A 16,046-nucleotide genomic window follows, 5' to 3' on the forward strand; every position below is an offset into this window, starting at 1 on the left:
AGTGGAAAAACTGTTACAGACTAAATAAATAATAGACAGTATGATGAAAGAAAAGTTCAACAGAGTTTCCTTACACTTCACAATAATTTATTTAATCAGCCGAAGATTAAATTTTTCTGGCTGAAGCTCACCTTCCTTTCTCAGATCTAATCTGACCTGAAAACGCTCCCATCTGATTGCTTAACAATGGGCCAAATCTGATCGCTTGTTGCATCCTCCTCCCACTGTCCCCCCCCACCCCCAAGTACCCCTTCCTAATTTCGAACTATTTCCTCTCTCTACACTCCTGCACAGCATCACACTTGCTATCTACCTCTCACATGAATCCTGTGTAAATCTGGCTTTATGTCAGCAGCACACCTAACACAAGCTAAGACATGAAGGGAAAGGGAAAGAGGAAAGGGAGATGACAAAAACAACAGGAAACAAGAACAATACTAAGAAAGCACCTGTGCCACAATATCCAAAATCAAGCACAGGTAAAGCATTCTGATGAAATGAAATTGATTGAAACATTAACCTTTTTCTCCCCACAGATTCTGCCTAGCCTGCTAAGTATTTTCAGATTGTGTGTGTGCGTGCGTATGTGTGCATGTGCGTGTACATGTGTGTGTGTATATATGTGTGGGTGTGTTTTTACAAATCCAAATTTTGATCACTTAAGATCCTCCACCTCATTTACAACGTTAATTTCATCTGTCTCTTCAGATCCATTCCAAATATCTCTTCCCTCATAAGCGGTTTTAATGCTCATTACACTTGTTCACATTAGCCCCCAAAGGTGTACTAACTTCCAGTTCATTGCCATCAGAACTTTTTATTTACTGCACTACATGTTACCTTAGCCCCAAAATCTGTTCCAGTACATATACTGGCATCTTAAGCACTTGGTTTCTAATACTTGTCAATTTCATTGGTTTCTCCCACAGCTCAGTGATAGCGCACTTTGATCCTAACCAGATGGCAAAGGGGGGCAGCAGGTAGTGCTACTGCTTCACAACTCCAGTGACCCATGTTAATCCCAACCTCAGCAACTTCATCCAGTTTGCACTTTCCCCCCGTAATCATGTGGCATATTCCAAACTTATTGATATATTATTTCGCTACCATAAATTATTCTTTGCAAATACCCTAGATTATAATAGGTGTGGGCAAGAATATGTTACAGGCAAACCTGGATTTTCAATTTTCTGTAACATGAATGCCCTTTGCCTACTAAACTGCATAAGTGGAAGTGTGTTTCTAGGGATATTTTTCTCTCATATGAAGCCATTTTAAAACTAGAAGTCAACACTGCACTTGGGATAGACAAAGTTCATGTGAAAGCAGTATTGTCTTTATTTTTAAGCATTGTACAGAATTAAGATTTGAATATGACATCACCAAATCAATCTGGTTGACAGTCACAGCAGAGTGCTTCCCTTCCCATGCCCTCTCCAGTCTGAGGACACATGAACAGTGGTCTCAGACTGAAGCTCTGCCATGTCAAATTCTTTAACAAGTATTGTCAGCTTCTCCAACAAGGATCAGGAAAGGGTTTAGCAAGTGGGAATATCAGAAAGCAAATAAGGTCTGGGATTCCTGGGAAAAAGGCAGTGACTTTATGTAAGTGGAGTAAAGTCCAGGGGTTCATTTTAGGGAGCTGAACATGGCTAAAGCACCTCCCCACAATGCAGTAAATCAGAGAAAATCCCTTGCAGATGAAGAGCTCAGCAGTGTTGTACTGAGACATGTATTTATCTGTCATCAGAATGCAAAGGAGACACTCACTTATGACTACCAAACTAATTCACATGGTGACATCATCTCAAATCTTATTGCTTCACAGCACTGAACGACTAAAAATAAAACTGACAACATTTGTTGTCTCTTCTGCAGTGTTTCTCCCCCCCCCACACGCAAGTTCCATTAGAATGAACTTCATTCCATATCTCAAGGGTAGCAAACACAAATTTCCATCACCTTAACACAACCGCCGCATCTACAGGGAAATAGGGGCAACACAATAGCACAGCAGTTAATACAATCATTTTACAGCACCAGCAATCACTGATCAGGGTTTGATTCCTGTCACTGTCTGTAAGGAGTTTGTACATTCTCCTCGTGACCACATTCTGACATTCCAAAGATATTCAGGTTAGGAATAGTCCAAAAATGTGGTGATATTTATGGGCTGCCCCAACACAATCCTTGGACTGTGTTGGTCAATGAAGGAAAGTAATATAGTTAACTGTATGTGTTTCAATATACACATGACAAATAAAGCTCATCTTTATCTATAATCAATAATATTTAAGTGAAGGAATGCAATAGTTTAGTCTTCAGAAGTTTTTCATTTTATTTCAACACTTCCAGGTTCTCCCATTTTTTTTGCTGTGAAATGTACTTCACTTACCCCCAGCCAGCCCACATTTAGCATTTCCAGATGTTTTGATACAAAGATCTATGTTTTTTTTTGTGTCTAATTCAGCCCAATTCTTGAAAAGAAAGTACAAGTAGAAAACATATCTAGACTCCGAAGGTATGCCCTCCAGAACACCAATATAACACAAGTGAGCAGTTAAGATGTACAAAGGTACAGAACAGAGGGTACGTCATAGCATTTCTATTATTTCTAAGTAATACTTGAGAGATAAAGGAGTAAAATAGAAGAACCCTTACTTGAAGGAAAACAGCTAATCTTCAAGGGATGAACCTCATGTATGAGGAGTGTTTGGTGACTCTGGGCCTATACACGCTGGAGGTTAGAAAAGCAAAACCTATTGAATATTGAGAGATCTAAATAGAGTGGATGTGGACAGACTGTTTCCTATAGCAGGGGAGTCTAAGACCCAACAGCAGAGTATCAGAATAGAGCAACAGTTCCCTACCTGGGGTCCTTAATGGGATTGGTCCATGGCATAAAAAAGATTGTGAATCCCTGGAATGGATGGATGTCTATTCAGAACAGAGATGAGGAGGAGCTTCTTTAGCCAGAGTGCTGAATCATTGCCAGAGAAAAAAATGGGTATTTATAAAGTGGAGGTTGATAGGTTCTTGATTTGTCAGGGTACAAAAGGTTACGGGAAGAAGGCAGGAGAATGGCGTTTAAGAGAAATACTAAATCAGCCATGATGAAATGACAGAGCAGACTCAATAGGCTGAATGGACTAATTCTGCTCCTTTGTTATGGTCTTATGGGAGCAAAATTTGATTCCAAAATTAATATAATTGAAATGTGTTATGAAGTTCTATCAGTCAAAATGCTTGAACATGTAAAAATTTAAAATTTCAGTCCAGTGTACTATCAAGTAGTCAAATGTGATAACAGTTAAAAGTACTGAATGCCAGTACCTAGACACCATTACAAATTTATAATCAAAGCACCTGATCAATAATAGTTCAATGCTATAGACCCCACAGACCCCTTGGTTAATGATAAGGGTTTATGGCATAAAAGTGTTTGGGAACACCTGCCATAGACAGAAGCACAGATGCTACAAAATGTTACAAAATATTAATTGGGGAAAACAGAGCAATAATAAACAAGCCTCTACAGTTAAACAACATCAAAATGGTCTTGGAACTGGACAACTCTCAGTGCCCCTTCAGAGTTCAGGAATTAAAGCTGTCTTTCCTTTCCACTGACTTGGATAAAATTCAGGGAGATGGAGGACACATAACCACATTTTTTTTGTAAATTGTGCTGTAATTTTAGAAGTAACAAGATAGTTTATCCTGCAGTGGAAAAGCCAAAAACAACACTTAAAACTAGATTATTTTTCTCAAATGGAATACTTAATGCACATTTCAAAAGCATGGAGCAAGATGAGACTGTCGCCCAACAGCAGATGCAATGGCTATAATCATTCCAACTCAATAAAAGTGAGCTGCAGTAAGAATGCAGAAAATGCAAACTCATTTGGACTTTGAGAGATGCTTTTGCAAAATTAGATCTCGTCATCATGTTAAAGGATGTCAACTCTAACTATTAACTGCCTGATTCAAAGACTGGATTACATTTTTGGAGCAAAGTTTAAACATTCACACAAGTAGTACAAAATTCCTCAAAAACATTTCCTGAAAATTGATATAACAATATGTTTTAATATTGATGGAAAAACTTCAATACTTTCAAGTGCACAGCTGGTAAACTGTCAAGATTTTCAATGTCTTTTCCAATTTTCTAATACAAGTACACATCTACTGCATGAAAAAACAGGTTTTAAAAATTCCCAAAAGCCATCTAAATGTTCTGTGTGCAGTTACCCAATGTCAGCCAAAGAAATGTTGAGAAACTCCACTCGTGTTCACAGCCAGAAATGAAAACACCCACATTCTAGCTCATGATTTTTATGGAAATATGGTAGGCAAATGAACCAGCAACATCTAGAGTTCATTAGTCCTTTTTTCTTTAAATGCAATGAGATATGAGGATTACCATGCAAAGCCTGATAGGATTGTAAATGTAGATTCAATAATAGCAATCAAAACAAAATTTGTTAAATACCAAGAGAAAATGCAATTATGTGGATAAAAGAAAAAGCAAACTTCTATAACCAACTGGACTGCTTCAAGACAGAGTCAGCACAAATTCAGACCTGACAGACATCCTCCTATACTGTATTCATCTGTGATTTTTTTTTCCATAAATGTCATCCTCAACCAATCTGGTCATTATACTACTCCAAATCCATATTAACATGGTGACACTAACTCCTCCTGAAGTGGTCTCTCAACCCACTTTTACAGACAAGTTTAGAGGTCAGCAAAGACAACATTTTTATGAATGAATTAAAAAGCAAATACTTCCTAAATTGAGTTCTTCCACTGCTCATAAGGTACACCCTCCAATCCAGGCAAGATCCTTGTAAATCTCCTCTGCACTTTCTATAGTATCCACATCCTTCCTGCAGTGAGGTGATCAGAACTGCACTCCAAGTGGGGTCTGACCAAGGTCTTGTATAGCTATAACATTACCTCATGGCTCCTGAACTCAATCCCATGGCTGATGAATGCCAACACACCACACACCTTAACAACACTGTCAACCTGCACAGCAGCTTTGGGTGTCCAATGGACAAAAACCCCAAGATCTTTCAGATCCTCCACACTGCCAAGAGTCTTACCATAAACAATATATTCCGTCTTCAAATTGGACTTACCAAAATTAACCACTTTTTCTTGACAAAAGACATTTTTGCTGTTGGCTTGCATGAATCCCTTAACACAGCTTAGCTGAAAATTGTTTGCAAATTTATCTTACTTTAATAAGTAAACCACTGAGGTTGAAAAGCCCACCTTTTCCTTTTTTGTGCCATATGAACTTTTCCTAGGGTTCCTTGAATTACTTCCAACCTCTCCAACAATATTTCAATGGAAATCAGTGCCATTGCAGAGAAGGTACACCAGCTCCTCTCTTTACTTAGAAGTTTGGAAAGATTTGGCATATCATCTAAAACTCTGAAAAGCTTGTAAAGCATGGTGGACAGCACCCTTGAATAGAAAATCCTATTAAAAGTAGTGGATACAGCCTAGTCCATTACCAGTAAAGCTCTCTACACCATGGAGCAGTTACAAAGACCACTGTTGCAGGAAAGCAGTATCCATCACCAAAGAACCCTACCATCCAGGCCATGCTCTCTTCCCACTGCTGCCATCAGGAAGGAGGTACAGTAGCCTTAGGTCCTACACTAGCAGGTTCAGGAACAGTTATTAGCCCTCAACCATCAGGCTCCTGAACCAGAATGAATAACTTCCCTCAACACAATACGGAAATTATTCCACAAACTATGGACTCACTTTCAAGGACTCTACAACTTATGCTCTCAACATTTACTACTTTGTTTTTCTTTTGTTGTTGCACAATTTGTTTTGTGCACACAGGTTATTTGTCCATCTTTGTATATAGCTTTACATTGATTCTGTTGTGTTCCTTTGTATTTACTGTGAATGCTCACAAGAAAGTGAACCACAGGGCAGCATGTATGTATTTTGATAATAAATTCAACTTACTTTGAACTTTGAATGATGGCATGTTTGGATGAGATCACAATGGCTTGAAGAGATTTGGCATGTCAACAAATACACTCAAAAACTTCTATATTTGTACTGGGGAGAGCATTTCTGACAGGCTGCATCACTGTCTGGTATAGTGGTGTCTCAGAAAGGCAGCGTCTATTATTAAGGACCTCCAGCACCCAGGGCATGCCCTTTTCTCACTGTTACCATCAGGTAGGTACAGAAACCTAAAGGCACGCACTCAGCGATTCAGGAACAGCTTCTTCCCCTCTGCCATCTGATTCCTAAACGGACATTGAATCCTTGGACACTACCTCACTTAAAAAAAATACAGTATATCTGTTTTTGGCACTTTTTAAAGTCTATTCATTGATTTACTTATTTTTATTTTTTCTCTCTCTGCTAGATTATGCATTGCATTGAACAATGCATAATCATTGTTAACAAGTTAACAAACTGCTAAGTTAACAAATTTTACATCACATGCCGGTGATAATGATCCTGCTTCTAAACAATTTTACAGACCATATATTTGTATGAAAAATATACCCTTGCAATCAATGACAATAGAATTCAGCATCACAAACCATCATTTATACAGAATTCATAAATGTTGTTAAACTAATTTTGTGATAGAAAATGGTATTAGATTGTGAACTCTGTGGTAAAAACATAGGGCAAGTTCTATGAGCCAAGTAGGTTGTGCTTTACATTCAATTATTTTAGAATTCTTTACAGAATGGCTGCCAACAGTTTACATTGAGTTTAAACATTAAATTGATCAATTTCTTGGATGTTTCAGAATTTGGATATCATTCTCCTGAAGATGAATTTAATTTAAGTTACATAACTGCAATAACTGCAACAAATTACTACCAACTGCTTTTGCCAATCTGATACTTCACAGGACCAATCATGAATTATTTTGTGTATTTTGTTATATAATTAACAAACCAGCTGTTCATACATGTAATTGCCGTATATTCAAACTTCAGTAATCCTTAGAAACAAACTCAGGTACCACAGGAAATCTAAATTGCTTGCATTTTTCACCTCTGGTGTATTGCAAACAGGCAGAGTCATACAGCACAGAAACAGGATCTCAGCCAGAACTTTTGTCCAACTACACTAATGCCATTTGCCCTCAATTAGGTTTGTATTCATTTTTCTATGTCTTGCTTACTGAAGAATACGTCTAAATGTTTTTTGAATGCAGTAACTGTACACGACTCCATCACTTCCTTTAGTTGCAAGCTCCAGTTATCAACCTCTCTAAATTTTTTAAAAATCTCTCAAACTGTATACACTCCTTCCTCTCAGCTTAAACTTGCGCCTTGTTTTTGATACCCCTGCCATGAGATAAAGGTTTTGACCATCTCTACTCAATAACAAGTGCCTGCTAACCACAGTCAACAAACCTTATGAGTTTGTTTACCCTTTCCCTAGACATCTACATATGATTTAGGATGTACTATTTTTTTCTCCTAGCTGGAAAAGACAGTGACTTTCATTTATGCAAAAGTTTATCAAACATTATGATAAATTGTTCAAAATGCTGACATGTTCATTCATTTGATAACTGTTAATTCCATTTCAGGGGTTTCTTGAAAAGGGTCTCATTTGCATCCAAATTAAACATTCTGTTCAAATGGGCCAAAATTAACAAAAGCATATAACACACACACAAAATACTGGAGGAACTCAGCAGGCAAGGCAGCATCTATGGAAAAAGAGGACAATCGACATTTCCGGCTGAGATCCTTCAGCTGCAGCAGGAAAATAATTTCATTCAGCAATTTCAAATACATGTAAACATTCTCACTCATGATGTGCCCCTATTGAGGCAATAATATTTAGTTAAGAACATGCAAAATGAATGCAAAATGAAACATTTCCAAATCACATGAAATGTTATCCTATTCCAAACTACCTACAATAAAATGTTTTCTAAAATTTATTAAGAAAAAGATAAACATTGGGATTAATAAATAACTTGATATCAACATTTTTTTCAAATACACACAAGATTTTATACATTATTAGTAAATGCAACACAATATTTATTACTAGTGGCTGCAAATGTGATTGAGTAGTTTATTATTTGGGTAGCAGAATGGCGCATCAGGTGGAGCAGGTCCTACATTTCCTTCGGCCCAGATTCAATCCAGTTATCTGGCACTGTCTGTATGGAGTTTGCATGTACCTCATGATCACATGGGTTGTCCCCTCTCCCCCCACATGCTTCCATTTTCTCCCACAATCCCAATTTGAGATGAACTTGCTACTACAAGATACCCTTAATGTAAGTGGGTGGCAAGCTAATAAGGGGAAAGCATAGACAAGCTTGTGACAGAAAAGGGTAACTGGGAAATGGAACTGATAGGAATGCCCTAACAAATCACATGACATATGCAGGTGATATTAAACTTGATTCTGATACTTGGCAAAATTTAATGGTGTTTGCCATAAGGAAAAATAAAACAAAATACAAAATTTTTATGAATGGAAACACCCACAAAAAGGTAGTGGATTTGGCCCAATGCATGACGAGTAAAGCCCTCCCAACTACTGAGCACATCTACATGAAAGGCTGTTGTAGGAAAGCAGCTTCCATTATTAGAGATCCCAACCACCCAGACCATGCTCTGTTCTCACAGCTACCATCAAGATACAAGAGCCTCAGGACTTGCACCACCAGGTTCAAGAACAGTTTCTACCACTCGACCATCAGGCTCTCAAATAAAAGGGGTTACCTACACTCACTTACCCCATCATTGAAATGTTCCCACAATCAATTATTTCACTAAGGACACTATCTCATGTTCTTGTTAATTATTACTAGTTACTTACATTTACAGTTTGTCTTCTGCACTCTAGTTAATCTTTCCTGAGTATACCCCCAGGAAAATGAATCTCAGGGTCGTATATGGTGACATATATGTACTATGATAATAAAATTTACTTTGAATAGTCATTATTCTTTTGACAACTGTAGTTTGTCAGCAACCCTGCAAATGAACATCAAAAGAACAACCAACCACGCTTCCATTCTACTATTTCCTCAGGAATCCCACTGGTCACATTCTGAATCCATTGTTTTTGGTGACATCTTGAAAGAGAACATTTGCAAAATGTTTATGTTAACTCACTCGCTCATTTGACATCAGATGAGTAATGGAGGATTTGTCAAGAAAAAAGGGTGACCTTATGAAATATGAGTGTGGAATTTAGCCACAAACATCAAATTTGAAAAATAAATCAAAAATATACCTCAAGTGTTGAAGTATGAAATTGTGATTTTTAAATCAAAATAGTAGAGAATGTTCAATTAAATAAACTTTACAGTTTAATAACAAGTGCATAATGTTGCCCAAAGTTCCAAAGAAGATTTTCAATCGAAATTAAAGTAGAATCACTTAATTACAAGGTTATATCTTAAAATAAAGAGTCTACAGCGGATTTCATACGCAGCTGAAACGACCAACTCGCATTGGTGCCTCAACTATAACCGCAATTCATGAACATAGCAAAACAAACCATTACAAACACTTTTAACATATTGCCGCCTCAAACAACAGTTGACAGCTTTTGTTAACAAAATGTACAGACTCAACAACTTGAACCTATAAATTTGGCATCAATGAAAAGCTATAAACCAAGACTCCCTGTATCAGAGTCGAAGCTCTTGCACACAAGAGCAAGGAACAACACAATCACGATTTTCTTGTGGTTATCATCGAGGGTTAATCTGATAGATTAAAAGACGGATTTTACTCCCGATCAGCCGCTGGACAATGGTTGTGCTCGCCATCAACTTCATGCTTCCAACAGACTTTATAACCCAGTCGCTGACACTTTGAAAAAAAATAAAGCCACTGGCAAATCAGGCAGTGTGCTCCGCATTTAAATTGCTTCACTCCAGGTCATTTTCCACGGCGAGTCGCTCAGTGATTTGCCTATCTGCTGACCGTTGCTGCGAGGTCTGAACTGACAGGCCCGAATAAAAACCCAGCTGGTCGCGGCTCTAGCGTACGAGCTCCGCCGGCAGAGATCGGGGGCGGCCCTGCTCCTTTTCCCATCTCTGACCACCCTTTGCTCACCCCCCCTCCCCTCCCCGTACACCGAGTCACGTACCTGAGGCGCTGCAGTCGGCGCACACTTCGTTGGGCCGCAGCTTTCGGGACATTTTTTTATTTCTCTGCGAATACCCTGTGTTTACTTATTTCCAGCTTTGACCCCGAAACCGCGACGCTTCCAGTCTCCCAGGGCCGGCCTGTTTAATGCAGATGCATCCGGTTCGAGGCAAGTTGTGAGAAAACCGCAGATTCCTCTCGACCGCCCCCATCCCCGGAGCAGCAAGGAAATGACGACACCAGCCGCGCAGCCCACCTTGTTGGTGGAATTCCCACGCGCGTCACATGGATGGACAGCACAATTCGCCAAAGAACAAGCCAACCAGTGTAAATAACGTCATCGTCCACCAACCAGCTCCATCCTCAGCACCACCTGCAAGTTTGGTTGCCGGCGCTTACTGACCCGCCCAGTTTGGGGTTGAAGGGTGGATTTTGTCAGCTTGTGTGGGATTTGTAGTTCTCAATGAAAGCAGACGAGAAGGTGATGTCATTATGCAACTGGAGCTCATTGAACTTGATGCCAATATTTTCAAATATTGTAATTATTCTCAAGGAGTTGATTTAGAAGCTGCAGCTTATTTGAAATTCAATTTTTTATCAATAATTGCAATCATATCGAATAAACTACAGCTCCCAGGAGGTTTTACGATCGTGCATCTTCAATATTGTAGGTAACAGGGTTGACGTCAAAATAAAATGCATGAACATTGCATTTTCCATCGTTAAAACATTCATACTAAATAGATAAAATATAGCATTTTACTTTAAACGTATTTATATTAGAAAATTCTGCTGATACTGTTAATGCATTACGCTCAACATTTTTTTCCAATACGTAAGCCTCCCCCATAGGGACTTGGTAATTCCTTATCCTTCGATTTTTCTCCCACTTCCTCTTTCTAGCACGGTGAAAGCAAGAATTACAGCGCTTCCTATCGTCTGATGTTCAGTAGTCGAGCAATATAGGGATTGGTGCCTGTTGCCAGGGGGTTGACTGTCTACTGCAAAGGTAGTTTGTATGATATTTGGAAAAGAAGAATGATATCAGAATGATTTCTACGAGAAAGGTGGCAGAAAGATATCCGTTGCATTATTTGGTTTGGTATAATAAATACAAGGAGCTGGAAAAGGAACTTAGCACCAAGCAGGTGGGTGATGTGTATGTGTTTGGGGTGGTGCATTGCAAGTACAATTGTCTAAATACAGTAGCATTCACCAAGTCGCTGTGAAATTATGGACTGGGAGATTAAATGTTGCACTTAGAATAAAATTGGAAATTGCATGTCTTTTCAGCGTTAAAATTGTCAGGGATATGAATTGTGGCAATGTCTGTTTTTGTGCATTAGCTTTACGAAATTGTGCTGGTGTATAATGAACTGAATCTTTCGTTGGGTTTGGCTTTGTCTCAATATTTTTTCTTCAATAAAAAAGCGCGATCGCGTCGATTCCATTGCATATTTCACCTTTTGCCTAAAATTTCTCAGATTACTTAGAAACGAAATATGTAACAATAATTCTCCACTTAAAATGATGTATGGAAAGGGTCATTCCTAGTAACCATGTAGAGAACCATTTGTGTGTATTAAAATAATTATATCAACTGCTCTGAAATATTCTCATTTACTATGTTACATGTTTCATTCCCCATCATCAAAATCCCGGGATGGTTTTATATTTTGGATATTGCCCCAAGGGAACAAGTTGTTATAGTTTGACGATGAAACGAAAATGTTGTTTTGTTAAAATGTGTTCTGTGGAGGTAAAACAGTAGCTCTTAAAAAAAGTGCAACTAAATTTAAAAATAAACCACACGTAAAGTGAGCCGAGTTTGTGCAACAAGATATTTTAAAATGTAATATTCCTTGTGATGGCTATAATTTTAAATTTTTTAAAACTCTGCAGAAGCAGAAACTATTAGCGTTTATTGCAACAAAATGTAATGGTTTGCGTTAGCCTTTTGGGTGGAAACGAAAACGCTGGTAAATTTTGATGAGCATTTGAAATCCTCGCGATCTGGCGGTCGCTTCGGCATCATTTCTGTGATGTACAGTAGACACGATACAATAACCACAATAAGAAGGGGGGGGGGGCACCGTCTCCGTAGCTGCTGCGGTTCCAGTACTGCACGGTTTAAAGAGCTCGATACACATTAAAGCGCGCAGGCGCCGCTCCTCTCCGGCAACCACTACTATTGAACTGTAACATCTCTCGCCAACCGCGCATGGTCGCTATCAATCAAAGCTCATACCGAAACTGCGTAAACTGATTGCAACAAGGCGGTGGGTGTCGAAAGAAAATCGGGGGGATGTGTGAAATAAAAACATCAATATCGTTCTCTTTGACTGAGAATTAAGAAAGGACACTTAGTGCTGCATTGAGCAGATTTTGACAGATCGAGCACGCAAGGATACAAATCGAATCTTGTGACAAGATTTATCCCCACCAACGGGATAACACGACTCGAAATAGGAATAGGATGAATGCTAGCTAGCTGTTAATTGTTTAGATACAATTAACCGATTTCTTAAAAAGTAATTTGCATTCAAACAAATACATCAAAATCGATCGATTGAGCTAATAATAGTAAGCCCATGAAAAGCTAGAAACAGGAGACTAGAACTAGAAGCGGATTATTTTCAAGATGTTTACTTTCTTACATATTAAGATGAAATGTAGGAACTGTTGAAAATAAGGATCGAAATGAACAGTTTTTATGACTACAGGAACTGGACGGCTGTTCTAACATTAAACATGCCGGGCTGTCGGTTTTGACCAGAACTTTGACGCCCTCATTTTTCCCTTGGGCACGGTAATAATTTGATGTTGCTGGGTCTGTCAGACATGGCCTCGGCATTTCCAATTATGCGCTCTACCCCCCCCCCCCCCCACCCCACCAACTCCATCGGGGGGAAAATATCCTAATCCACAACTCGCTGAAGCTACTCGAAGCCCGGAGTGATGTACCTGCGATATCCTTCCAGTGTATTCTTTGCCCTCGTATTGTTTCACATGCGCCAATGCATTAGCAAGTGTCGCGTAAGGTGCAAGTTTGAGTGTTGCTCACGCTATCGCGGCACCGTACCGTTTTACACAACAGTGAGAGTTCATTAGGTTGGGCTCCCTCCACGAGGCATTCGGGAGTATAAATAAATAAACACGGCTTTGGGCCGGAAATGCAGCAAACGAAGCAAAATACATTTTGTCCGATCTGTCTATAGATTGTAGAACATATTAACCATCGACGAATTCGGAAACTGACAAATGCTACGAAGGTTTTGTGAATTCCGACAAGACAGAATCTCTAAAATACTGCGGGCAAAAATTAGAACTGATCTGACGGGTAACGTACCGGGAGTTCGATGCACTGATATTTCAAATATCTGGTGATGAAGCAGAGTTTCGGTTGACGGGCGGCATTAGTAATTCGGCGCAACTGGTCTGGACAGGGCTGTAAAGTCGGGGGTTGGCCGACAGATGTTTCTGTGTGGGTCTCTTCGAAATGTTGGAGGTTGTCAAAATCGGATTGCTCAGAAAATAATGCTTCAGGACAAATGTAATAGAAGGTGTATTGCAAATGTAATTGCTGGAAAACGCCACGTTCCAATAATAATTTTAAAACAGGATTTATATCACTGCTAATATGGAGCAAGTTCTTTTTCATTGCCAAGACGGTGTAAACTTTGCCTTCACCTTTAATCGCTTTCAATGACCATAAATAACTTAATGGGATCCGTCAACCTAGGTAGCCCTAGGTGTGTAACTGATTAAGGTAGAAAGCCTCACATATGAGAAGAAAATGGACGAGTGTGCGAGTCAGTAGCACGTTGTATATGGAGCTCATATTGATAGAGTAGGTTGGGACCTCGCTGATGTTGGTGATGCTCCAGGCATTGAAACAGAGTACAAAAGTTTAACATGCGTTATTATCACGCGACGCAGAACTGTGCATCAGTATAAATGACCATATATTTACAATAAAAGCAAATAAATGGTTTCAAATCACATACCTTTGCGAATTCATTCATTATGTAATAATATAAACTGAAATTCCGAGTTGCTGGTAGAACTAAAAGATGTACTTCGTTACGCGTGTACGCTTCAATAATTAAAACCAGCTTAAGTGAACATTTGCAATGAATGTTTTTATTTTATTCTTTTTTTGGTTGGTTTGGACAAAAGACACATAGAGATTGAGTTCCAATTCACTTTGTATAATAATCCTCCCACCCTTTGAAATTGCTGCAGATCTATTCTACAACATGGGGGAAAACCAGTTATAATTTGTTCTTTTTGTTAACTTCTTCATTCTAACCTTGTCACTTTGTTGCAATTTAGTGTGTTGCAGTATTTAGTTAACAGCATCTTTATTTCAAGGAACTAATGCCCAAAATAATTTTATCATCATAACTATATTTATTGGAATGGATCATTTGCTCACATCACTGGCAAGCCCATTAATTATTTTCCATCCCAGAATATTCACAAGAATGTGACATTCAGCTGCTGTTTTGTTAGGCAGAGAATTGTAGCACTTGGTGGTGAAAAAGGAACAGTAATATACTGTAATTTCAGGTTAGGCTAATATTTGACCCAGGATCTCACAAATATGAGTGCTCTCGAAGTTAAAAGTTCAAAACTAATTTATTATCAAAATATGTTTTTCCCAACACCCCGAGATTCATCTTCTTTCGGGCATTCACAGTAGAACGAGAAATACAATAGAACCATTGTAAAACTATATACAGAGTCTGACAAAAACGTGCAAAAGAAAGCAATCTGAGCAAATGTCATAATGATAATAACAGTAAGTACAGTGAGTGCACAGGTTGTGGAATCAGTTCAGTGTTGAGGTGAGTGAGGTTATCCACGCTGGTTCACAAGTCTGACGGTTCCTGAACCTGGTGATGCGGGACCAAAGGCTCCAGTACCTCTTTCCTGATGGCAGCAGCGAGAAGAGAGCATGGCCTGGATAGTAGGGGTCCTTGATGACGGAAACTGCTTTCTCGTGGCAGATGTTGTCAATATAGGGGAGGGCTTTGCCTGTGATGGATGGGACTGTGTCCACTTCTCATAACCTATATTTCTTCTGCTCAGTTGTATAAGTCACACAGTGCTATGGAAGGAGCCTTGCCATGTGCCTTGTAGATGACACAAATTGTAGCTAACGTCTAGCAATGGAGAGGAATGACGGATGTTGATCGAGTTGCTTGCTTTTTTTTCTCTCCTGATGGCACTTTCTTTAAAAGTTGATGAAGTCGTATTTATGCAGTCAGGCACATTCCTTCCTGATATATCCGGTGATGGGGAGTCACTGAATATTCAGCATCAAATTGCTTTTGTAGCTGCAGCATTTATCTGGTTAGTAACACTTTGTTCCTAAGTTAATAAAACTAAGTTCAATTGAAACATCCAGGCTGATCATGGTGGTAGATTTGGCCATGCATTACCTGGAATATGGTGTCTCTTCTTCTTTGTGTTGTTAATGATACTACCTGGTGTTTGTGGAATATTTCTGGATGTTGACAGGTTTTCAACTGAAAATCAAGATTGTTCAATCATCATGGAATATTTCTGTTTCTGACCTTATGATGGACTGAATATCATTAACAATCCAGCTGATATGTAATGAGAAACTCCTGCAGCAATGTCCTGGGTCAAGTGATTGGCTCCAAAAGCTTCAAGCACCCTCTGTTTTGTGCATTGGAGGACTTTGGTCTCGATTTCTACTGGAGCTCTGGGCTTGTACTTGCTGGAGTTCAGAAGATCTAATTGAAACCTATTGAATATTGAAAGACCTGGAATAAGTGGATGTGGAGAGGATGTTTCCAAAAGTGGAAGAGTCTAGGATCAGAAGGCACAGCCTCAGCATGCAAGGACATCCCTTTAGAACAACGATGAGGAGGAATTTCTTCA

The 16,046-nt window shown here is 39.0% G+C and overlaps 2 protein-coding genes across 13 annotated transcripts in view; one reads left to right on the forward strand and one right to left on the reverse strand.

Annotated features, from left to right (window-relative positions):
* The window catches only part of git1 (G protein-coupled receptor kinase interacting ArfGAP 1), a 235,784-nt gene extending 225,439 nt beyond the window's left edge, over positions 1–10,345 (reverse strand). For all 9 annotated transcript variants that reach the window (XM_073053392.1, XM_073053390.1, XM_073053393.1 and 6 more), the window contains exon 1: positions 10,135–10,345. In XM_073053392.1, the coding sequence (XP_072909493.1) occupies positions 10,135–10,186 (52 nt within the window). In that variant the 5' untranslated portion in view covers positions 10,187–10,345. The remainder of the gene's footprint in view (positions 1–10,134) is intronic.
* Positions 10,346–10,953: 608 nt separating this feature from the next.
* ankrd13b (ankyrin repeat domain 13B) overlaps positions 10,954–16,046 on the forward strand; it is a 483,016-nt gene continuing 477,923 nt past the window's right edge. For all 4 annotated transcript variants that reach the window (XM_073053400.1, XM_073053398.1, XM_073053399.1 and 1 more), the window contains exon 1: positions 10,954–11,281. In XM_073053400.1, coding sequence (XP_072909501.1) covers positions 11,183–11,281 — 99 coding nt within the window. In that variant the 5' untranslated portion in view covers positions 10,954–11,182. The remainder of the gene's footprint in view (positions 11,282–16,046) is intronic.

The sequence above is a fragment of the Hemitrygon akajei genome, chromosome 8 (genome assembly GCF_048418815.1).
Source record: "Hemitrygon akajei chromosome 8, sHemAka1.3, whole genome shotgun sequence".
In the NCBI taxonomy this organism is placed as follows: domain Eukaryota; kingdom Metazoa; phylum Chordata; class Chondrichthyes; order Myliobatiformes; family Dasyatidae; genus Hemitrygon; species Hemitrygon akajei.